This window comes from Podarcis gaigeae (genome assembly GCF_964106915.1).
Source record: "Podarcis gaigeae genome assembly, chromosome: 6".
Taxonomy (NCBI): Eukaryota; Metazoa; Chordata; class Lepidosauria; order Squamata; family Lacertidae; genus Podarcis; species Podarcis gaigeae.
Window position 1 is genome coordinate 74,447,625 of NC_139682.1, and position 25,361 is coordinate 74,472,985.

At 41.2% G+C, this 25,361-nt stretch overlaps 1 protein-coding gene and 1 long non-coding RNA gene across 10 annotated transcripts in view; one reads left to right on the forward strand and one right to left on the reverse strand.

Moving 5' to 3' along the window:
- The window catches only part of DPYD (dihydropyrimidine dehydrogenase), a 495,490-nt gene that overhangs the window by 457,694 nt on the left and 12,435 nt on the right, over positions 1 to 25,361 (forward strand). For all 4 annotated transcript variants that reach the window (XM_083743288.1, XM_083743286.1, XM_083743287.1 and 1 more), the window contains one exon: positions 19,898 to 20,041. In XM_083743288.1, the coding sequence (XP_083599414.1) occupies positions 19,898 to 20,041 (144 nt within the window). The remainder of the gene's footprint in view (positions 1 to 19,897; positions 20,042 to 25,361) is intronic.
- Positions 1 to 25,361, reverse strand: part of LOC310846673 — a 60,666-nt gene that overhangs the window by 16,718 nt on the left and 18,587 nt on the right. For 4 of the 6 annotated variants that reach the window (XR_014565440.1, XR_014565441.1, XR_014565442.1 and 1 more), the window contains one exon: positions 12,249 to 13,564. The exons of 1 other annotated variant lie outside the window; for it this stretch is intronic. This is a non-coding gene — a long non-coding RNA (uncharacterized lncRNA). Of the gene's footprint in view, positions 1 to 9,798; positions 9,841 to 12,248; positions 13,565 to 25,361 lie in introns of those variants that run through there. One more of the 6 variants, XR_014565439.1, reaches the window with a different exon arrangement.

The window sequence follows — 25,361 nt, forward strand, 5'->3', positions numbered from 1 at the left end:
GTGAGCACTCAGGGCTGATTTCCTTAAGAATGGATACGTTTGATCTTCTTGCAGTCCATGGGACTCTCTAGAGTCTCCTCCAGCACCATAATTCAAAAGCATCAATTCTTCGGCGATCAGCCTTCTTTATGGTCCAGCTCTCACTTCCATACATCACTACTGGGAAAACCATAGCTTTAACTATACAGACCTTTGTTGGCAAGGTGATGTCTCTGCTTTTTAAGATGCTGTCTAGATACAGAAGCCAAGTTTCAATGTAGGTCTTCTGCTGAGTCATCATCTTCTTTGGCAATCACTCGTAGCCAAGTAAGATTGTCTTCCATGAACACGGCCTTAACAGTGTGTCCGTAAGTGACTATGGAGGCCAATTCTGGAGCCTCCTTCCAATGTGGTGACATAGGTTTCCGGGCAGGAGTTGATCACGGTGAAGATTTGCTGAATGTGCCTTCCTCTTAGATCATTTCTCACTTTTATCTTTCTTCAAAGTCCATGATGCCTTTGGAAGAAGCTATTTTCCCAATTGAAGCTAGTTGAGTAATACTTAGGTGAGTCCTGCTCAAAGGGTTGTATCCAACTAATGAGCCATGTGAGTTTAAGCCCTGTGGAAGGACTTCTGCTTGCACAATAGGGCTTTTCCTCCTCTCCACCCACTGCATGCACCCCAAAATTGGCTGCATGTGCATGTCAGGAAATCCCAGGGGGAGGAGATGAGGGACCATTCTATCTGGCTAGGTGCAGTGCTTCTACTGATGAAACATTCATCATAGTGTAGCACTGAATTCCACTCTATGACTTGGTGGTATGCTGAATATTTATATTCAACAACATTGAATTCATGGTTAATTATTCAATTTAACTTAAATTTAATATGCAGACATGGAACGTAGGGTGCCAGGCCAGTCTGTTTGTCCATTCAGCCCCATAATGTCCACTCTGACTGGCAGTGCCTCTCCTGGGTCTCAGGCAGAAGGTCTTGCTCATCACCCAACCATTTTGACTGCAGGAACATTTCAGCTTCATCATGTATGGAGGCTCTATAAATACTTTGAGAAGACAGGGGTGTTCATCTTGAGAGCATGATGAGCGAGTCTGTAATATCATGATTACAGTCGCATTCTTGTTGCTTCTGTGCTGTCATTCAGTAATGAACTGGCAGTGAAACAATTTGGGTTGTAAGCAACTGATGCATAACAGTCTTAACCCACGACTATCGTCAACGCTCCCAGCTCAGTCCTGCAAGAGTACTTCACATTTTCTCATCATCTCAGCCCATAAACTTATTTCCTCTTCAGCAAACACCAGATGCCACAGGAAAAAAATATGGTAAAGTTTTCTTTGTTTGATTGTGTGTGTGTGAATATGAATATTGAACAGAATTAAAACATTAGGCACAGAACCATTTTTGTGTGCTTATATCCAAGTTTCAGAAATACTGGAATTAGTACACACACACACACACACACACACAGAGAGAGAGAGAGAGAGAGAGAGAGAACATGTACTCTAATAAAGCTATGAGGAAGCATTTTGTGTAAGAATTTGGGATTTAAATCCAACCCAGAGAAAGGCATGGTTAAGCCCATTGATAAAAGCAACCCCATCTCTACATTGGATTTATACCTGAGCAACCCTGAGAACAGTTATTGCCTCTTCCGAATACATCCTCCTCATCATCATTTATATATATCACCCTCCATCTGAAGATAACAGGGTGGGTTATAGCCTAAAAATACAGAAAACACAGAATACTACTACTACCAATAATAATAATAATAATAACAAAAACAACCCATAAACCCTCTCCCACAAACATGTTCAAAAGACCATAGATTGTTTAATCAGCCAAAGGCCTGGTTCAGAGGAATGTTTTTGCCTAGCACGTAATCATAGCTTTCCTTGGAACAGCATTCCACAAACAGGAAGCAATTTCCCTGGTTAGTTTGCAAATTCCAAATTTCTTTGTCTCAACCTTTTAATTTTCCATTCAATTTCTTGGTTCACTAACATTGAGAATTGTGCCTGTAACATTTTTATATTTTGTTTTATTGAGTCCTTTCCAGGTTTCTTAATCAACTTTTTCATTTTTTAACAGTTCATCCATAATTTCCTATTTTTTTATCTTCTCAAATTCTTTTTTGATGCACACTTTGCTGAATAAAAAAAACCTCTCCTTACCGCTTTGCTTGTATCCCATAATATATTTAGATCTGTCCCTTTATCCAAATTCAGTTCAGTTCAAAATAATCCTTCAGAATTTTTTCAGCTTTTTGCATAGTTATTTGGTTACCTTGAAGACTTTCATTTAGCTTCCACCTCAATGAGGAGTTTTCTTCTCCTTTTAACTCTAATAAAGTCTTTGCTTGTATATTCAGTAACTAATTTTATATCCATATCGAGTTGATTCTTCCGTCAGACTGATTTGGCTCCAAATAATGGGTATATTCTTTTTCAAATGGGTGTCTAAATTGCCAAACATCAATCAATTTTAAATTCTCCACCAAACTGTAGAAAGTCAGAGGTAGTCTACCTTCTTTTGAAGCCATTTTTCTTATTGTCCTATCCATTTCTAATGAGACTACCCCATTTAAGTCACTCATTTAAAAAAAAAATTATCCATAAAATCAAACAATTTTTCTTCCAATTCTTTATAAAATTCCAACTTTTTATCATTTGGTGTCTAGATTCTCATTATCACAATTTGTTCACCTTGTAATGTTATCTCTATAACTATCATTCTTCCATCCTCATCTTTAAATAGCTGTTTGTCTGTAATTACATAAATTACCACACCTCGATTTTTGTGTGTGTTTTTTTTATCTGATGTTATAAAGTCCATCCCTAATCTTTTACAGTGGTACCTCTGGTTGCGACCGGGATCCATTCCAGAGCCCTGTTTGCAACATGAGCAGAATGCAACCCGCGTCTGCGGGTCATGATTCGCCACTTCTGTGCATGTGCGTGACGTCATTTTGTATTTGTCAATACTCTTCTATGTTTTCTTGCTACATGAGTTTCTTGCAAATATATAATGTCCAAATTTTCTTCTTGTAATACATGTTCAATTTTATTCCTCTTCAATTTATATAAAATAAAGTATTTATTCCTGTATAGTTTAATGGGAACTTGGTCCGGACGTAACATTTCTGGTGTAAAATGATCTACAGGCTCACATAGTTTCAGTTAACAGATCCAAAAAGCATGATGAACGCTTCATTCTGGATTGAGTATATAACAACCACCCCATGTGGGTAGGCAGCCTGTCTGTTGGGTAACCATATATGCCATTTCGGATATTCACATTGAGGAGTCCTTCATAAGCTTCCAAGGAACTCCAAGGTTTTCCCATACACAGCTTGAAAGCTGCAAGCTCTTAAGATTTGGCTATTTGCCATGTGTTCTGGACTAGTTCTCTGGAAGTGGCATTTCAGAAGATGTTGTTCAAAACTGGCTTAGTTGCCCTTTGTCGAAAACAATACATTTTTAAGTAGGTTTGGCTATGCAGCTGTGTTGGAGTTTGTGTTTGTGCTGATCCTTGTATACTCAAGCCAAGATGGCTTTTATGGAAGCAATAAAACATCAGCTGTGATGTTCTGCATTTGATGGACTCTTGTTTAAATAATGTCCTTACCACAATGGCTCATAGAATTGATAGCTCTCAGATAAACCAGTGACAATATGTTTAGTTTGTCTTGCATGAAGCCTATGTTTTTTTGGACAAAGTTAAGAAAAAATGGGGCCCTTTATTTGGTGTAGAAAAGAATGCAAAATGAAAATGCAGCATTTCTGTTTGGCAAGAATTGGTTAATATGCCAGAGAAAACTTTATTGCACAAGGCTTGCATATAAATTTACACAATGAAGTGGTAAATTAAAATTGCAACATTGATTTTCCTTTTAGCTCTGCTCAGTCTGCATTTATAATGAAGGATTTATTATTTCTCTTATTTACCACCTTCTGTTAGGAAGTTGGTATGAGGTACAATGGCAAAGTGTTCAGGCCAATTAGAATAGGAGATTTAGACAAGACCAGCAAATCCAGTTGAAATATCTAAGGAAAATTATTCCTGTGTTTAAATCAGAGAAGGTCAAATGGTGGCCTGTGGACCAGATCCAAAGCCTGAGGAAAGTTCATCTGGCCCTAGTTGAATTTATGACAAAGTTTGGCCATTTTTTCTCTTGTATAAAAAAAGAAAAGGTGTTTTAGCGTGATTGTTTCTAAGCGTGGTTCTCAATGCAAGCTTGATTATATTCCTGAAATTTGCAACTCCAAGTTTCTTGCTAAATGCCTACCCTTAGTTCACCCAGCTACGTGGTTCCAAATTTGGAGCTGAGGTGACCTTGTTCCACCACTTCTTATCTCTGCACACAACATGTCTGATGCCTTAGGCCAGGCACCCCCAAACTCAGTCCTCCAGATGTTTTGGGACTACAATTCCCATCATCTCTGACCACTGGTCCTGTTAGCTAGGGGTGGTGGGAGTTGTAGTCCCAAAACATCTGGAGGGTTGAGTTCGGGGGTGCCTGCCTTACGCCATGCTTTTTCTATGGCTCAACAGCACAGCCTACAAGCACTAGCTAGGATTTAGTGTCAAATCTGTGTGACTGGCTGTCTCATAAGTATGACATAGTTTTGGTAGAAAGGCTACCTATCTTTCTATTAGATGTTTCCCTTGTTGACCTCATAGTAACCCTGAGGTGAGGATGGTTGAAATCAACGTTTGAAATGAATTTAGTTCAGCTGAACAACATTCACTGGTCTAGTTCAAAAATCTCTGAACGACACCTGAAAGTTGTTTTCACGATTGCAGGGTAAACTAAGTTCATTTTGGGTTAGAATTTTGACTAATTGCTAGTTCAGCTTCAACTTCATTCATTCACCCAACTACACTCCCCCCCCAAAAAAAGAAATTAGAAGCTTTTATTAAAAAAGAATAATAATTTAATCAGACATCCATAAACAAAGTTAGTAAGCAAAACATGGAGGCAACATTTTTGGTCTTATTAGGCAGTTAGAGAGGTGTTGATGTTGCTAAGAATACTTTGTTGCTTAATCATGGTTGCTAATAAATCTAAAGGAAAGAATGTGAGGCATTTCCTTATCTTCCCTGCTGATGAGATTCACTCTCATCCAACAAGAATGGCTTACAGCAGTGGTGGCCAAACTTGGCCCTCTAGCTGTTTTGGGACTACAACTCCCATCATCTTAGTGGTCAGGGCTTACAGTGAGAAGGGCAGATGTAAGAAAACAGTGAATGTTGCCTTCTGCCTTTAACAGCTGTGTGACTTGCACAGATTTAAATTGTAACCTTCTGAATGCTGACTTTGTTTTGCAGAGGAAATTGGGTGAACTTGAAATGAACTGGTTCATTTTGTGAAAGGGTGAACTTGATCTTAAACTAGTTCCTTTTGGATAGGATATACTAGAACTTCCCAAGCACTGTTTGAGATGCAGGGCAAACTCTCAGGAATTATATGTCAACTGAAAGCTTTCATGGCCCCAGTCTGCAAATGTTTTATTAAGGGCTGCAAAATGAAATGAACCTGAGAAAACAAAAACCCTGTGACAAATACAGTGATGATGCAGGACCATAATTAAACATAAAAACCACTGTCCAATCAAGAGTGTGACCTATAAAAAGAGATGTTAAGTGAAACCTTTCAGAAATTTAGAAGTTAGGCAACACTTGTATCAGAAACAACCAGAATTATATTCGTCAAATTGTCTATTATGCAATACAGGTAGGGAGAATAGGGAGGGGGTGTAAAAAAAGAACTCCAAAATTGTTTAATATTGTAGGCATAAGGTCTGCATTGATGTCCAATCTCAAGATGAACACTGCAGACTTAATTAGATTAGACTCTGCTAGATGCTGCAGATGGTGCTGTCTAGGGTTCTAAGACAGAAAAGACATGGCTGATCTACCCCCATTTTTTCAAACACAAAGTCCAGAACTTACCCAGAAACACACAAGTGCCTTATAGCCAGAACCTATGCCAGGGATGAGGAGCCTGGGGCCCATGGACTGCTGTTGGACTACCACTCCCATCATTCCTGACCATTGACCATGCTGGCTGAGGCTGATGGGAATTGGAGTCCAACAACATTTGGAGGGACACAAATGTTCCAGCCCTGCCTTTTGCGAACCTTATAGCTAAAACATAAAGCAAATGTTTTGTGCAGTTCCTTATCTTTCCATATTCCCTACAGCACTCACTTCTTTGTGTAACAGCCCACCTGTCGAAGGTTTCCAGAAAACTCAAAAACTTCCTTTGTATTTTATGACAAGTTTTCTGGTTCTAATTGTAGGGATAGCTTGACTGTGGATTTCGATTTGCTTTCCCCCTTGTGGACTAAGGGGGATTCCTTGGTTTATAATAAGCATTTTTAAGTATCATTCATCACTTCAGAAAGAAAAATTAAGTCCAGACGTAAAATAAAAAATACATTTCCTGCATTTTCAATGAATACTTGCTATGAAGCATTCTGTTTCTGAATATACAAGCACTGCAGGATCTCTGCAATCGCTCATCTGAAATATATTATTTGGAAGCTATTTGAGTGCAGTCAAGATGAAGATGAGACGGTCATTTTAAGCAGAGCTTCCACTGTAGCAAAAATCTCATTTTCTCTCCAGGTGAAGATAGACAGGTGGGCTAGTCTATGCTAATTTGCAGTTAAATTCAAAGACACTGCTCTAGGATTCATCCGAATAGATGCTTAGTTCTAAATATAGGAGTTGAAATCATAGTAGCAACTCACAGGATTAAAATTTTGGCAAAATTTGAGAGTAAGTGACATAAAACTTTTCAACTTTTTTAAAAAAAAAAAAATCTCATACAATCAGCCTGTAACTTTTTACATAGTCCAATATCTGGCCACGTATTGGTTTTACTCATTGGAAAAATGTTCATAGTAGGGGTTCAGTTTGGATCTGGGTTCAGTGCTTCAGAACAGAAGATTCAGTTTGAAGCACTTGGAGGCTATGCAATTGCCTCAGGGTCCAAATTCATTTCAGAAAGAATTGAACTTTGCTTTTCTACACTCACTATTATGGGGAATAAAAAATGACTATAATGTTTCCCCCTTTTAGCAGAAGCAAATGGCATTTTCAGGCAGGCTAACCTCTCTAGAATGGATTAAGCCTGCCAAATCACAGGCGAATACATGTAGAGTTTATTGGTAGGGAATATTAGCTTAAGGAATTGTCTCTAACCTAGGGAGCAGAAGTGGATGAAATTTGCAGCCATTGCCCCTTCTGTTGTCGCTAATCTTGCTAATTTTTCAGAAGGATAGCTCCAGTGGTTTCCCCTCAAACGCAGCCCTTACATCTCCACTAGTGGTAGCTTGAAAAGGGTGTGTGTGTGTTTCATTGGGCAAGCAGAAATATTTGCATGGGTGGAACAGTCTGCTTTGTGCTGTGTTGAATTCCAACCCATGTGTTTTGTGTACAACTGATATCAAAATAGCAGGCGTGAGAGAAGTTTCCCTGGGTAAGAAATCTGCCCAATTGCAGGCAAATTGCTCCTGCCTGCAACTGTGCTGGTAGGTGTGCATTTGTTGGGGGAAGAACTTAAATGGCTGGTGCTGGTGGTTTCACTGCCAACACCACTGCTGCCATTGCCACTGCCAGGTCCATGCCCTTTCTCCCTGGAGTTCACTACCCCAGCCATGCATGAACAGTGTAAGCTCTTTGAAAATGCATGAATAGCATAAGCTCATTTTTCCTTGGGAAAATGGTGATGGTTATAGTTAGTGATTGTTAGTGATTTGAGGAAATAAAGAAACTTTATTATAATGCATCTTTCTTTTATCTATCTGTCCTACGTATTATATAGTATCGTTTTATCACGTTGAAAGCTAGGCCTTGACATTTCACTATTGTTACAGGGAAGGAACATTTTACTCTCATTTAGGTGCCAGGACCATTATTATTGTATTCGTGACATGGATTTGTATAATCTTCATAATGATTTATAATGCTGTGATGATTTATCATATTTTAATGATTTTGAGTTGTCTCTAGATGTGCATCTAAAATATTTAAAACTTAATGAAAGTTCTAGAGACTTAGCAAGCACAGCGTGAACTGCGAGCAAAAGCTGGTTGGGTCGTCCCAGATTAATTACCCAGATTAATTACTTGTTCCTGTTAACTGGAATTCATCGCAAGATGGTGTTAGGTTAAAATTCCCAGGTGTGTCCATCTAAACTACTGACACTGGGTGATTACACAGAAGCAGTGTGGTTATCATTCATGACTCAACTGGAAAGGCTACCCACTCATACTGCTTTCTTCTCTCCCTTTGCTTTGCATATTCCATTCAGCTATATGGTACTGCAGAAGGAGCTGGGTCTCAGTATTGTAGCCTTCTGAGTAACTGCATCCATGCTGACTCTAATTTTTTTTTATTTTATTTTTAAAAGGAAAGGCTGGTTGGCAAAGAACAATCGACTCAGAATCAGATACCACAGTTCAATAGAGTCACTGTGGCATAGTTTTTGGAGTGTTGGACTAGAAATGCAGAGACCTGGGTTCAAATCCCCATGCAACCACTAAACTCACAGGATGACCTGGGGCCAGTCACTCTCTCCAAACCTATCCTACTTCACAGAGTTGTTGTGGGGATAAAATTGGGGGGAAGGGGGCTATGTATGCCACTTGAGTTCCTTGGAGAAAAGTGGGATATGAATAAAATGACGATACGATATATCTTTATTGTCATTGTCCCATGAGGAACAATGAAATTGAAAAACTACATAAAACTACATTAAAACTACATAAAACTACATAAAAACTACATAAAACATTCAAAAAACCCTATCTGCTGCTACTTCTGTCCCTGTACAACAGCATTTTGTATTGACTATAAATAATTCGTCCTAACAAACCCTGACTCCCCTCCATCTTACATTGAAGCTGAATGAATGAATGAATCGTTTAGCAAAAGCTGCTATATTCAGAATATATATATATATATATATATATATATATATATATATATATATAAAATGTGCTTCCTTAAATGGATGGGCCACCAGAGGACTTTAGACCTCTGTTCCTGAGTTTATTTCTGGGCTCAGTTCTAGATGTTGATTTTTGACCCGAAAGAGCTTTGGCTTTGCACACCCAAGAGATAGTATTGTTCTCCCCTATGACACTTCCTTGGTGCGTGTTACTTGTTTAGTAACGTTACTTGCTTCATGGACTTAGGGTTGTTAAAATAAATCAAAAACAATAAATATATTTTCATTAGCTACTGTAATAAATCATAATCCTCTGCAGTTGGGAAGGCTGAAGTCAGCAATGAATTAGCTCAGGTCCCTGCTCAACCATAACCCTATCCATTTGCTCTTTGAATATAGAGTTACGCTCCTCTTATTCCTTGTAAATTGCTGCATAGGGATGCATTTTTCTGATTTGCAATGAGCTCTTCAGTAGTCCCATAAAAGTGGGATAATGCATGTGCCCTATTCTTACAAACAAATTTAAATTATTCAGTTTCAGAAGGTTGGGGGCGGGGAATGATTCCATTCCCATGTGGCACCACTGTAAAATTTTATGGCCAAACTGCGGGAGGCAGTGGAAAACAGGAGTGCCTGGCGTGCTCTGGTCCATGGGGTCACGAAGAGTCAGACATGACTAAACAACAACTAAATAATTGTATATCTGTATAGATAGATCTGTATAGGGTACCTGTGGTGCTCCAAATGTTGTTCAACCACAACCCTGACCACTGGGTGTGGTGGCTGGGGCTGGTGGGAGTTAGAACCCAACAACGCCTGGGTTCCTCATCCCAAATTCAGGTTCCTCATCCCAAATTTGGATGCATAAAATATACCCCTGTTGGATGAGATCAGAGGTGCATTCAGTCCAGCTTTCTGTTTTCAACAGTAACCAGCTAGATGCTTCCAGAAATCCACAAGCAGACTATGGAGGAAGCACCCCATCCCAGTTGCCTCCCAGTAACTGGAATTCAGTGGCTTCTTGCCTCGGAACAGGAAGGTTTGGTTGAGCTAAGCATATGATAGCCCTTTTCTCCATTAATTTGTCTAATCCTCCTTTAAAGCCATAAAACAGTGGCCAGTGCCCCACATTGTGGCTGTGAATGCCATACATTTTAATATCATGGAATAATAAAAGAAGAAGGTAGTATTCAAGGCAGCATATGGTCTTGCAGAATAAAACAACAAGACTTTAAAAAAAAATCTGGAAGAATGTTTTACCTTTATAGTAGCTTCAAGATTATTCCTAATTGCTGTTATTAAAGCTTGTATTTCTGCAGAAAATGCAGATAATCATTGTGATGAATAAAATCACTATGTAGCCTGTGGGTTTTTTATTTTATTAAAAAGATTAGGTAAAGACAATGTCAGAATCCTTTGTATTAGCTATAAGAGCTGTTGTTTAGACTAGGGCTCCTTTGTCTGCCATGAATATTTTACATTTAAATTAGAAATCTGCAAAGTTGAGGTGGAGGGATTACTGTGTATGAGAGATGAATAAGGAGCCGCATTATAGCCTTTGCAGTAAGGAGGATAAGTACCACAGTTCATCTGACATAAGAGATGGATTACAGTGAATCTGAAGTGGAAGAAGGTTTATTTAGGAATTATTAGCAATGGTTTGCATTTATGTAATCTATTAGTATAACACAAGGAGAGTTATGTGATCCAGCAGAAGGGGGAGTTTACTTCTAGATTTATCAGAGAGATTTCCTATTTACAATGCAGCTCAGAACCTAATATATGCAAGGCACATGCTATTTCCATCTCCTTTTTTTGAAAAAACGAAACAAAAGAATTCAACATGGGAGAGAAACAAAATTGCAACTGAATCTTCCTTTGGCTTTTCCATACCCATATATAATCTGTGTGCTTACACAAAGTATGCACATACCTCAATTGCACACTGTGCTAAATCACCAGTGCTTGCTAGAAGTAGATATTTTCCCTTTAGGGTAGTTCAAGACATAAAGTATGTGTCTCAGAGCATCTAAGCATTGTATTATCACATATTTTTAATCTTTAAAAAAGCTGCTTCAAGTACCAGGAACTGTCACTTGTGCACTAATAAACTAATATAAAAGAGAGATTAATAAACCATTATGAGAAATGCTTGGCATTTTTGTGTACCAAAGAGCTTTTCGGTGACCTCAGTAGAAGAAAATATCCTAAGTAGACATTTATTAGGCCAGGCCAGAAGGAGTGGTTTTGTTTTCTAGATCTGAAATGCATACATTGAGATTAGATTCTGATTTTGTTTTGTTTTTTACATTAAAGTGTAAATTTTAAGAAAATGTCAACCTACAGAATCCTCACAGTTCCTAAGTCGTGCTTTTCAAAGCCTAAGCTAGTCTTCTTATTTATGTAGAGACCGAAGGGATAGTCCTTCATAACCCCATCTCCAAAATGTCAGTGCATCAATTGGCCAATTGTGCTGGAGATATAGATCTCTAGCAACTATCATTCTCTCCTGTTTCCCCTATGAGAGTCTTATCAGATCACTTGAGAAAATGCAGTGGGAGAGGACTGAGCTGGATTGGAGACATGGCATGAGGGAAGGGCAGCTTTATTCTTATGCCACAGCCACAATCCTAGTCAGAATCACACACCCCTTTCAGTGTCAGCTATTCACAATAGGAAAGGCCATGGCTTAGTTGTGGGGTGTCTGCTTTGCATGAAGGAGGTCCCAGGTTCACTCCCCAGCATTTCCAGGTTAGGGCTGAAGGAAACCCCTGGAGAGCCACCACCAGTCATCATAGACAATACCAAGCTAGAAGGACCAATGGTCTGACTCAGGAGAAGACTGTTTTCCATGTTCCTATTCCCCCTGGTAGTGTGGAGCATCAGCTGCTATTCCACTTGCACCTTATAGCCAAAGACCAGTGATACAGGAGAACTTGGAGATGCTCACCTAGAAGCTTCCCTAGGTTAGCCCCATCTAGTCTCATTTCAGTAGGACTCTGCTCCTCGAGGCTTGAAGAACCCAAGAAGCTAAAACTGTCTCTGGTGAAGCTTTGCTTAAAAGGCTCCTCACCCAGCAGTGAGTGTGAAGGCCACTCCCTGCAAGACCCTTTCCCTTTCCACCTGGTCTAGGGGGCTAGGCCCAGATTCACCAGCCCTACTGAAGAGGCTCCTCATGAGGCTGGAGGAACATCGCCCGGCTTTTTTTTTTTTTTGATTGATTTATTTAATATGCTGTAAACCGCTTTGAGATTTTTATTAAAAATATTAAGCGGTATAGGAAAAAAATACACTTTTCAGAATCTGAATGGGACAGCTCATTCCAGCTCATTGGCAGAAGGCAAACTACAGTAAAATGAAAGTTGTAGTTCTACTTCCATTTGCTTTGATATTTTGTTTGGAGGTGGAACTTTTATCGCTGGGCAAAATTAATTGTTTTCACGATTCCGTAAGTTGGCCAGCAGTGCTGTTTTGTTTTTTTCCTTTACAAGAATTTAAATCATTGTTGTAATATAAAGGGGTTTTGGTGAGCACCGAGCATGAAGGACACTTCACAAAACTGAATTATTTTCTTTATAACTTGGGATCAGAACCAAAGGGAATGGTAAACCCTTCAATAAATTAACTCGCGCTGTGTCGGCAACAGGCTTTTCCTTGCCAAAGAAAACAGCTTGAGGCAGCTAGATGGTAGGGCTTTGAGTGGCTGGTGAAGGTTTTAGGAAACAGACATAGAATTGGGGAGGGGGGAGCAGTGTCCTTGATTTATCTGTCTGTATTAGCTAGAAGGAGAGTTGCTGTGAGTGATGCCAGCCTGAATAAATTCAAGGCTTCCTTGGCCAGGTAATCTGCCTCAGAAAACTGCCCTTATCGGAGGGGGTTCAGACAAAGTCCCCACCCTTCCCATGCCACCCATCATTGTGCACATGTGTGCAGCATGTGAAAAGTAGAGATTGACTCAAGGACAAAAATCTATGTCAGGCTAAAGTTTCTTCCATCTCATTTCCATGCTGGGTTTTTAATGATCATATCCTTGAAAAGCTACTTCCCCCCAAAAAAATTGACACACAAAAATAATAAAAAGGTGGGTGGGCTTGTGAGCAATTCTGAGGTGCTCTGGGGGCTGCTGGGCTGTCATTTCCGTTGCTTTTAAAAAGTAAATTCAGCCACCAAAAATCGGTGTAGCAAGTCTTGCTGGGAGCAACAGGTCTTAATTACATCCTGTCACATATATATTTTGGGTGCATTTTATGCCTTTTGTGATCGGTTTCCCCCTTGGAGTCTGCAAAGTAAGTAAAATGTGTAAAAAGAATCCTGAGAGCATGTGTCATCAATGCACATCTCTCCCAGCAGAACTTCCTACACTGGTTTTATAGTGCGTAGCAGCAAGACCCATTTGCACTAGCTAGCTGCTCCTAGGTGGCAGGAATCGCTTTTTAGAGAAGACTCACAGATAACCCTCAGACCACCTTGTGTGCCATTTTGTAAGAAAGCGGGACTCCAGCAGTGCATAGATTCTCATGCTCTGATCTCCACATGGTTCCGGGCAGATAGCATCAGGTGTGTCCTCTTTGGAAAAATGACTTGCCAACAGTTTCTGAACTCTGTTAAATGTGGGGGGGGGATGGACAGTGGCCATTTCTCAGTTGTATGTTTTATATGCAGTGCCACTTTTTCATTTGGCTTAATGTACAGTATGCAAAACAAAATGGTAAGCTTGCTTGTGGAAACACTCCGAGAATGTTCCACAGTGTTATCTGCACACACTTTGATAGTACAGAAGCATAGAGTCCCCCCACCATATTTATTAACGTGAGGGGAAAGCAGTTACATTTTGTTGCTCTGTGTCTTAATAGGCAGTCTGCTGTTGTCTTTGTTACAACTTTAGTCCGCTAAGCTGTCAGAATTTCTTTCCCCAAAATGGCCAGGGAGGCCTTCCTCATACATGCCCAAAAAAGTGAAAGCAAAGAACTTGCCAGTGTTTTTAATTTCTTTTTCATGCTTTGGGTAGAGTGAGACAGTAAAACGGTTTTCACTTCAAAGTGTCATGAATATGATAATCTATGGAAAGAGCACAAAGCAGATGTTGTGCAGTGGAAGTGTAGGCATGTCTTACTCAGGAGTAAGCCCTGCTGGTTTCCATGGTATTTACTCCCAAGCAAGTGTGTGTAGCATTATAGCCTAAGTTAAGCACATAAGGTACTGAAGAAACCCCTGATGGATTCAAGTCTCTTCTGTTTAGAGAAGACGTTATTGTCTGTTAAGTGACAGTCTGCCAGATGTTCACCAAGTAGCACAGTAATCTGTTGAAATCTTCATTGTGTGTGTCCCCCCCCCCCAAGCCAACACTCCCTACTTCCCACAACAGAGATATATCATTCATTTTGGCATCCTTGCTAATCAAGCATTTGGTTAAACACACAGTATGGTGTTTAACTCCCCTTTTTGTGTGTGTGATGAATATTACATAGCCAGAAGACCAGACCAGTTGGTCTTTTAGAACATGAAATGTTGTTGTACTGTAGCAAAGAATAATCCCTCAAATCTTCTTGTTTCAAAGCTGACAAATAAATCGGATCAAGATCATTGAGTGAAGTCTAAACAAGAAGGAATGGTGTTGCCTTTAACAGATATAATAATAATAATAATAATAATAATAATAATAATAATAATAATAATAATTTATTATTTATACCCCGCCCATCTGGCTGGGCCTCCCCAGCCACTCTGGGCGGCTTCCATAAAAACCAAAAATACAATAAAATATCACACGTTAAAAACTTCCCTGAACAGGGCTGCCTTAAGATGTCTTCTGAATGTCAGGTAGTTGTTTATCGATTTGACATCTGCTGGAAGGGCGTTCCACAGGGTGGGCGCCACTACCGAGAAGGCCCTCTGCCTGGTTCCCTGAGATGAGCAAATCATGTGATGTTGCAGAGAGTGATGTTATCCAAGCCAAAACTTTGAGGCAGATTTGGGTGGTCCCTGTTCAAGCAAAACGTTCGTGGAATGTTGAAGGCAGAAAGTAATTTTTTAAAAAAAAGATGAGCAAAATTTCTCAAGGGGAATGAAGGCTACACTCCCTGTTGTTTAGCTACAAGAGGATTAGATGTGTGAGGAACGTCTCCCCCCTCCCATGATACTTCATTAATCTTGTCAATATTCTTCTTACTTCCTTTGGAATCCCCACAGATGCGCTGCTATCAAAATACAACACACAAACACTGATGTTCAGTCAAACTGCTTATGGCTGCTTCACTTGCACAGAAATTGCTTTTTATAACAGCGGTGGAGAAAAAGTAGTGCTCCGAGTGTTGCCAGGCATTGGTCATGCTGGCCGGGGCTGCTGGGAATTTGAGTCCAACAAATCATGAGTATCACAGGTTCATCACTTCTGCTTCATACAGAACACAGAAGGAAAAACCTTATAAGTGAGCCATGCATTGAACTGTTCAAATTAAGTCTTGGTAAATCCACTGGTGGTGTTTTAAATAATGAAACGAGTCTTTGTTCTAACCAAGTGTGCAAAAGACACGTATTTCATAAAATCATATAATGATGATGTGACTATTTCTGTGCTGTGAAGTGCCCAGAGATCTGTGGATGAAAGGCAGTACAGGCAACTCCCAATTTAGGCGCATCCGAATGATGCGCCGAACCTGGAAGCGGCCGCAAAATATCATAAAGACATCATGGAAAGGAGCAGAATGGGAGGGGTGGAGTGGGCTTATGTGTGCAGGAGTCCGGCATGGAACCCCCACACAAAATGAGGGTTGCCTGTATACAAATTTAACGAATTGCATTACATTAAAAATAACATTAAAGGTAAAGGGACCCCTGACCATTAGGTCCTGTAGTGGCCGACTCTGGGGTTGAGGCACTCATCTCGCTTTATTGGCCGAGGGAGCCGGCATACAGCTTCCGGGTCATGTGGCCAGCAGGACTAAGCCGCTTCTGGAGAACCATAGCAGCACACGGAAACGTTGTTTACCTTCCTGCCGGAGCGGTACCTATTTATCTACTTGCACTTTGACATGCTTTCGAACTGCTAGGTGGGCAGGAGCATGGACCGAGCAACAGGAGCTCACCCCGTCGCGGGGATTCAAACCGCCGGCCTTCTGATCGGCAAGTCCTAGGCTCTGTGTTTTAACCCACAGCTCCACCCGAGTCCCACAAAAATAACATTAAGGCAGTTATTATGAGGTCTGGAAAATAATGGATTTGGATTCAGCTAAGCTACAATACAAGTGAAAGACAGTGCTAGGGCTCCCACTAGTTAAATGGGACGTTGCCTCTTTCTTCTTTCCTCTTCCCATGCTCCCTGCACCTCTCCAGATCTGCTCTGGAGGGTTAGGAGAACAGCATATAAGGGGAGCAGAGGGGAAATATTTTGTCTGGCAAGCAGAAATGATTGTCATGACAGAAAGATCAGAAGAACATGGTGTTGAATTCCTCCCCAAATCGTTACAAAACTCAGTGCTATTTTTCTAGAAAAAGAGGTGCCAGAACTCACCACAAACACCTCCCTTGCTCTCATAGAAAGGCAACGGAGTTCTGGCAAGTTCCAGCTGAAAGAAAGCCCTGACAAAACCCACATTCTTAAAAGGTGGCTGCTGCTTTGAATTTTAATCTTAAATATATCTGAGACTTGACTAAGTGCTGTACTGATGCTCACTCAATATTTGATTAACGTCATAAGAGGGAAAGAGTGGGCTCTGTTTGTGGACCCTGTCCTTGCATCATTGCTGCCCACACCACTGTGGGGCAGGGGAAGTCTGAAATGGAGAATCCATTGCACACATATAGGCTCCTTGTGGAATTTTGAACCATGCACAATCAGGTTTCTAAACCGAGTGGGGAGCCTGCATGTGTGGAGTAGGCTCCCGCTTAAGACTTCCCCTCCAATGAATGGACTGGGTTTAGGGGGCAGAGCCAGGGAAAATACCATGGCAAGGTTAGTGAGGACAGCCCTCCTCTTACCTTTATGTAGTCGTAATCACATGATTACTAAAAGGGCTAGTGAGACACTCCAAAGTCCTGTAATCTTGGAAGCAGAGGAAATGTTTTGCCAGGTTACTAAATACCTGCAAGTGCATTAGTTTTGCAAATATCTAGTCAGGATAAGGTACATGTATTCATCATTAAGTAATGAATTACTAGCATTATTATCTGAGAGAATTAGTATGAACTGGTCATATTACCTTCCTCAAACATGGCCAGTGTTTCTTCCATTAAAAAAAAAGATACAGTAATTTGAAAATGAAGATATCAGGCGCCTGCTTCTCTTAGGAAAGCAGCCTCTTTTCTAGTTCATAATATGCTCAATTGGCTTTAGATTGATCTGTGAATAAATTATAATCGAAACAGGCTTATTCACCTTAAAGCTTTGCTGGCTTAAGGTTTCATTGTTGATTCATTATGTTGTCAGTTCTCTATTGGCAGTCTAATGCTTTTTATATCTAGATAGAAACAGTTCTACTGGTAGATACTGTTATCTTTAAATGAGTAGGATTTAGCTTATCCAGTGAGAACAAATTCATCAATGATGAATCCCAGGAGAAATACTGAAACAAAAATCACATCGTTGCAGGAGATTTGTACACTTCATCAGTTACAAGGTTGCTTTTGGAAGCTGAGTGCCAGAGATTTACTTTTGGATAAAAAAGGGAGGCAAGAGAAAAGCCCCGCACTGAAACCAAAGGGACAGGGAGTTCTGCCACATTTCACACTGGGATACTTTGCCATCCTACAAATTATTCTGATCTGTACTGTCTATATCAGGGTCAGCCTGCCAGTTCTATTCAAACCCCATCATCAGGATCCAGCACTGGGTCATCTTCAAGGCCACCCCAAGACACATTGTTGCTTCAAGTGAAGGACAATGTGTGTTTCTTTCCCTTCCTCTTGCAATCCGAAGAAGAGCTCCGATGAAGTACTGACAGGACAGCTCCATCAGGATACAGCTCGTCCCATTTCTCTTCCCAACCCTTAAAGATGTACAATAGTCCTCCTCAAAGAAAGTCACAGGTTCAAGAATGCAGACCTTATGTGGGCAAAACATACAGCTCAACAAACAGTTCTCCTGTCAAATAGGATCAGGGATGTTGGCAGAGAGATAGATATCCCAGATACATTTCCTTTGGGGTGACTTCTCAGATGGGGGCAATATGGGGTGTGGAATATATGGCTGATCATAAAGAATTTTTCACTTTAAAGTGGGATTAAATGATCTTCATGTGGCGATCTCACCATATGGTTTTGATGGAAATGAATGTAATGTGAACAGAGGGCAGTAACCAACTAAACAGTTCCACTAGTGCCATGATATTTCCTTGCCTTTTCCTCTAAATGCATGCTTCTTGCATGCCCTATAAATCTGCTCTGGGACACTGGAACAGTGCCCACACCTATTCCCCCTGCACACATATTTTTTATTTTATTATTATTATTATTATTATTATTATTATTATTATTATTATGCTCATCTGACTGGGTTGCCCCAGCCACCCTGGATGACTTCCAGCAAATAAAACATCAAACATTATTCAGATGTCTTCTAAAAGTCAGATAGTTGTTTATTTCCTTGACATCTGACGGGAGGGCGTTCCACAGGGTGGGCATGACACCAAGAAGGCCCTCTGCCTGCTTCCCTGTAACCTCACTTCGCGCAGTGAGGGAACCACCAGAAGGCCTTTGGAGCTGGATCTTAGCGTCTGGGCTGAACAATGGGGTGGAGACGCTTCTTCAGGTATTCAGGGCTCCTGAAGTATGTGCTATGAAGTATTGCATAGCACATTGCCCTGCCTATGCTACACTTTCTTAGCTGCTGGTAGCTCTACCTGGAGATACCAGAGATTGAGCCTGAGGCCTTCTACATGCAAAGCAGATGCTGTGGCGTGAGTTATGGTCCTCCTCCTTAGGTGGAAGATCACAATGACGTTCATGGGTTGCAAGGAACTTTAATGGATTGGTGGTGTAGAGTCATTATCTGTAGGTACTGGCGTGCTTAGAAATTGGAGCCGGCATTTATAGGTTTCTGGCTGGAAGTGGAGTATTTTGGAGCTTAGTATTCTTTCCCTTTGCTGCATTATATGAAAGAAGCCCAGAGGCTAAAGATTAAGAAGCTCAATGAGGTCAAATAGTGAAATGAATAAAATTAGCACTTTCCAGAGTTTGCTTGGAACTGGCTGCCATTATAGTAACCGATCCAATATCCCTTTAAGCGCCATGTCAAAATAATCTCAGAGCATGCTTTATAAAGTTAGCTAGCAAATCCATTAGCTGTAAGGGGAAACTGATGTAAAGCATTAAGCAAATGGAGGCTTCTCACCCAAGTTCTATGAATCTTTAGTGCATAATATTCCCTGCACCATAATAATAAACATAGAGTGAATTTCATTTATTTTAATGAGTGATGTGTATTTTTATATAGCAGGACCCTAGTGATACATACCCCAAAGAAATGCAGTAACTGAGGGACAGATTATCCCACTACCAAACTTTCCAATTTTCGTTGTTGTCCATACATTGCAGTCTTTATCCATGGTTGATTGGTTTATTTGTTTTGCATCATGACTAGTGATGCCACTAAAACGCCTATCAAAAATTTTCTTGGGGGAATTGTGGCTAACTGGCTAAGAACCAAAAGGATATAAATGCGCACACAACCTAGCACAATTTTTACTATTTAAAAAAATCTTTTTTAAACAAGTTTTCATAGATTGATGAATATATGTTTTAATTGGATAAATATGAATGTGGCAATTTTTAAATGAAGAAGGTGGATAGCCTCCCGAAGCATGGGAGAAGGGCAAGAAAGATAGATTCGGCATTCAAATCATTGATCATGTCTGTCAAATGTGGGATGAAGTCATTCGCTCTCACTGCGGCCACTGTTTTCTATACAACAGTAATGGCATACTTTCTATTTCTTTTAGAAACTTCCTAGTTTTGGCCCCTACCTTGAGCAGCGCAAGAAGATAATAGCTGAGTCCAAAGTGAACATGATGGAACAGAGCACCTTGGTTTCCCAGCTTGAGAGAAAACATCTTGTTCCTAAAAAGCCCATCCCAGCTGTGAAAGTAAGTAGCATCACAGAATGTGGGCCTTTTGTACAAAGTGTCGTGGTTCAGTGGTGTGAGTTTGGGATGGTTTGTGGTTGTCATATGCATGGGAACAGTGACGTAAGAAAACTAAATCCTACAAGCCTTTAGGAGATGCAACGCCAGCCTTATGTGAGGGCGTTTATTTTTAGAAAAAGAGAATGTATGTATGTGTGTGTTAAATAAGGACAGGGGAACCTGCAGATGTCCAACTCTCCTTGGCCTCAGCTAGCATGTCCAGTAGTCAGGGATGATGGGAACTGTAGTGCAGTAATATCTGAAGAGCCACAGGTTTCCCAGCCTGATTTAAATGGCCGGCGCGCAATTTCTGTTCTCAGCCTGAGGTAAAGTTCTTAACCCAAGGTACTACTTCCAGGTTAGTGGAGTCTGTAACTCAAAGTGTTTGTAACCCGAGGTACCACTGTACACCGTTTTACCTTATGTGCCTTCTGCTTTTCGTCTGTCAAGATGATACAAAAGACCAGATTATTCTGGGATGAGAGAGATCACCTTGGGGTAGTTTGGTGATACATACAGGATCCAGATTCATGTCTGTTAGTAAGCATCCCATATTCTGAAGTAACAGGTGAGTGTCATAGGCAAAAGTGGGGCCAGCCTTTTTCATGCTGAATACATTGATGGGAAGGGACTTGTGAACAACACAGCTAACTGCAAGCTGTATGCTCTCAATTTTGAGGGTACCCAAGCCCCAATCAGATATTTCACTCACATGCAATGCATTTTTCAGCCAGAGTGCACCAGGTACTCTGGACTGGTGCTCCCCCTGCCTGCTTCTTGCCTTTACATACTTCTTAGAAGCCCAGAACAAACATTTTAAGTCAAAATGGAAGCTGGCCAAAGTGTTCTTTTGTTTTTTAGATCTATGACTCCACCTAGCTCCTGGCTGCTCCTAGCCATGATTGGTCAAGCTATGGGGCATGGTCAATTCTTATTTCATTTTCTTCAGTCCATCTCCCATGTACTGGTGGTGGTGCTTTAAGTTTTCCAGCCCTTCTGAGTTGCCCTAGCAATCCGCCTGAATCTAAGAGAATGAGGGAGGCTGGGGCACGTTTATTTGGCCTGCCCTAGAACCAGGGGCGACCCCCAAACCAGCTAGGGAGACAGCTTGCAGTAGTTTTAGCACCTTCTGCAGGCAGTGAACACAGTTGTTGTCAAACTGGCATCTGTTCAGGGCTGCCCCAAGTCGTCCGGTGACTTCATGGCAAGTTCTAGCACCTATATTTTTTTTTGGGGGGGGGAGCACTGCCCATATGTGATTAACAGTTGTAGGTGGGGCGGGGGAATAAGGCATGACCAAGGTTCACATTCAACAGGGTTCTCCTCTGCAGACGTACCTCCATGTGTGAATGATGGAGGTGAGGCTGCTAGAGATACAGTGGTACCCCGCAAGACGAACGCCTCGGAAGACGAAAAACTCGCTAGACGAAGGAGTTTTTCGTTTTCTTAGCCGCTTCGCAAGACGCATTTCCCTATGGGCTTGCTTCGCAAAATGAAGCTTGCCCCGCAAGCTGCGGGGATAGCGGGGAAGCGCAGCACGTCTTCCCCTCTGTCCCTGGACCCCTTTTGAACCAAGGGGCAGCAACGGAGAGAAGCGATTCTCCCCGCTGCCCCTTCCCTTGCTTTAAAACAGGTCCGGGGACAGAGGGGAAGGCGCGCGGCGCTTCCCCTCTGTCCCCGGACGGTCTCCATAGGAACGCATTGATTGATTTTCAATGCATTCCTATGGGAAACCGTGCTTCGCAAGACGAAAAACTCGCAAGAAGAAAAAACTTGCGGAACAAATTAATTTCGTCTTGCGAGGCACCACTGTACTACAGAGGACCTGGTGGGAATGGTCCACTCTCCTGGCTTCTGCAGTTGTTAATCCTATGAGGGAGAAATGACTGTGGGTGTTATAGCCTCATGTATGTCTGGACCCCTTCTCTTTCCCATGGCTTACATTTTGGCAGTGTTTCTCAACCGGATGTTGTTGGACTACAACTCCCATCATTCCTAGCCAGCATGACCAGTGGTCAGGGATGATGGGCGTTGTAGTCCAACAACATCTGGGGACCCACAGGTTGAGAAACACTGCATTAAGGGAATGTACCCTCCAGATGTTGTCAGACTACAACTTCCATAAGCCCCAGACAGCATGACAGAAGGGGTTGATGGCAGCTGGAGTCCAACCGCATCATCTGGAAGGCACCACATTGGTTTACCCTTGACTTACATCATATTGATAGTTCAAACAGCTCTACTCTGATATTGTTCCGACTGCAAGCCTTTTCTCTGTGTACATGGAAACACCCAGCAAATATCGTTGTTTGTTTGTTTTGAAAGAGGCTTGAAGCTTTCAAAGACTTCTCTCACCTTAGGGGTTTTACTAGGGTTTTTTTTTATTTTCGGGGAAAATATTGATGTAATTGTCAGAGAGAAGAACACCTGCAGTTTCAATGAGGGCTAACTTTGCCACGGCAGATGAAACAAGAACAAATACTGGAGAGGTGTGAAAGGGCAGGCAGTGTTTGGGGGTGGAGAGAGCAGAAATATATCAGGCATTTCGGTAGGAAAGGAGAGAATGTAGTAGAAATATATAAAATATATATACCACAATCTGAACAGGGCACTGATACTGATCTAGGCCCTGAAATGATGAAAAGAGGGGGAAATAAGATAGGCAAAGAATAATATTTAATAAAATAAAATGTTTGTATCCTGCTTTTTGGAACCTCAATATGACTTATTATCAGATATTGCAATTCCTATCATATAATGACCAAGACAAAATCCTAGAACAAATCCATATGAACCCTAGAACAGCAGGTAAAAAATAATAAAAAATACCACTCAGAACTGAATCTCTGCAGGGGGAATAGGGGTCTCCTAGCAACTCTCTGTACCCTTAAAAAACTTCTCTGGGAGAAGCTATGAGTGTTTGAAGTGGTGTGATACTGCTTTGAATGCAGGTGGGACCTTAGACACTTTGACATCATATATGTTGGCAACAGCCTACTTCACTGGACTAGTAATTGAAATTGCCAAGTGCAAAAAGAAAAATGCATTTTTTAAAGATACCATGCTTCAGTTAGGAATTCTTGCAAATTCAAATTTCAAATTCTGCTGTACAGCATCCTGTTTGAGACCTCCCCGGCTAATTTGCAGACTGGAAAGTAGTTATCCACTGCCTTTTGCACTTCCTGAATATTCCAATACAGCGGTACCTCGGGTTAAGTACTTAATTCGTTCCGGAGGTCCGTACTTAACCTGAAGCTCTTTTGCTAATGGGGCCTCCCGCTGCCGCCGTGCCACCAGAGCACGATTTCTGTTGTCATCCTGAAGCAAAGTTCTTAACCTGAAGCACTATTTCTGGGTTAGTGGAGTCTGTAACCTGAAGCGTATGTAACCTGAGGTACCACTGTACAGTTCTTAGTGCATTCAATCAATCAATCAATCAATCGGAGATAAAATATATTTACTGTAGAGATGTTTTCTGAAGGGAAATACTTTTAAAAATACTTAAATATGAATTTTCACGCTTTAAAAAAATAAAGTCTCTTATAAATGCAGACATGGGACTGAGGAGCACATGCAAAGTTGGCACAAACTCAAAGACTAATTCACCCATTCCTAGCTCATAGCTGTCAATGTTTCCCTTTTTTTAAGGGAAATTCCCTTATTCCAAATAGGATTCCTCGCATGAAAAGGAAAAAGTTGACAGCTATGTCCTAGCTTCAGTACAATGGCCCAGTCTTTAATGAGAGGCTGCAGAACTGGAATGTATTAGCAGGTTTAAATCCATTCCTTAGCACCTGGGCAAGGTTGATTTGAGTTCGGGACTGCCCCGGCCCTTGATCGCCCCAAACCTCCACTGTTTTCTCCTCATCCCTGTCATCACCTGTCAGCTTAGCGTGTTATGTCCCCACCACCTCCACCACTTTCACTCAAGGCATTTCCCTGACTAGGAAATTGCTACTAGGCAACACTTTGTGTAACTAGCACTAGAACACACAGAACATTGATGATATTCCCAGCTGAGCGTAAGCAGCCCGTAAGTGCCTCCCCCAACTCCTCTCAGTTCGCAATCCGTGTACAATAAACACTTTAGCCAGCAATAAGCTCTCTCCGTTGGGGTGTTCTTCGTCAGCGAGTGTCATATTATTTTCTTAGTATCTGATTTCCTCATGACATCCAGAGGATACTTGGGGCTTCTTATTTTCTTAAGCTCCTTTTATCTGTATATACCCTCCGAATACTCTTTCCTCCCCATATTTCTCATTTATTTTCCCTTTTTCTTACTATATCTTGTGAGCTTTTCTCATCACTTCATTTCCCCCTTCTCTTTAGGGCCAGTGTTACCTGTTTAATAATATTGCCATTCCAGCTGCAATATGATTGTTTTTACCTCATAGCTCCTTTCCACTACTGGCTTCTCTGCGAAGATTATCCTGTTTGTTCGTTAAAGTCTTTGACCTGACTTTCTTCATCTTCTTGAGCACAGTATGATGTGGCCTTTACAAGTCTAGCAGAGGCGGTTTTAGGGTAGTGTGGTTAAAGGGTAGTGCCCCTGCTGACGGCGCCACAACAATGCTGTAGAATGGATCGCAGCTCATTCTGCCTAATGGTAGTGCTAACCCTGAGCTCCAAGTTTCCCCCAAACACCGTTGGAATAGCTTATTAGATTCCTTCTGTTTTTAATTTCCTTTTCCTAATTATATCCTGGACTCATTAAATCTACACCAACTGAAGACTAGTGCAATGAACAGGACCGCACGTGCATATAAATGACTTAATCGAATATGATTGGTAGGATCTAATGTAACCACTTTGTTATGGCTATTTTCTTACAACTTTATCACTGAAGCTTTTCCGCATCTCCATGTTCTCTCAGATGACTGAAATTCCTTGGCCTTTCCACCAAGTAGAAATACACCCCCTTTTCCTCCATTTTGGCAACTTAGCTCCCATCCATCTTCCCTCCCATCAGACATTTATTCCCTCCCCTCTGTTTTTGTCTAATTTTCCTCCCTCCCCTCCCCCCCCCCGCATTTCTCCATTGCTGTTGATTAATAACTGCTTGACATATCTAATCTGCAAATCTTTCATTTTCCCAGATATTGTGCTGTACACCAAAATAGCTCTTTTCATTTTAAAATGAACAATGCGACTTTTCAGGCACATGTGTGCTCCCCTTGAGTATGTCTTCTGGGAGACATAATACAAGCATTGTGTTGGAGCCTTGGATAAAAGAATTCCTCTTAATTTATGCCCTGGTCTCTTGGGTTCGCTGTATTTTACA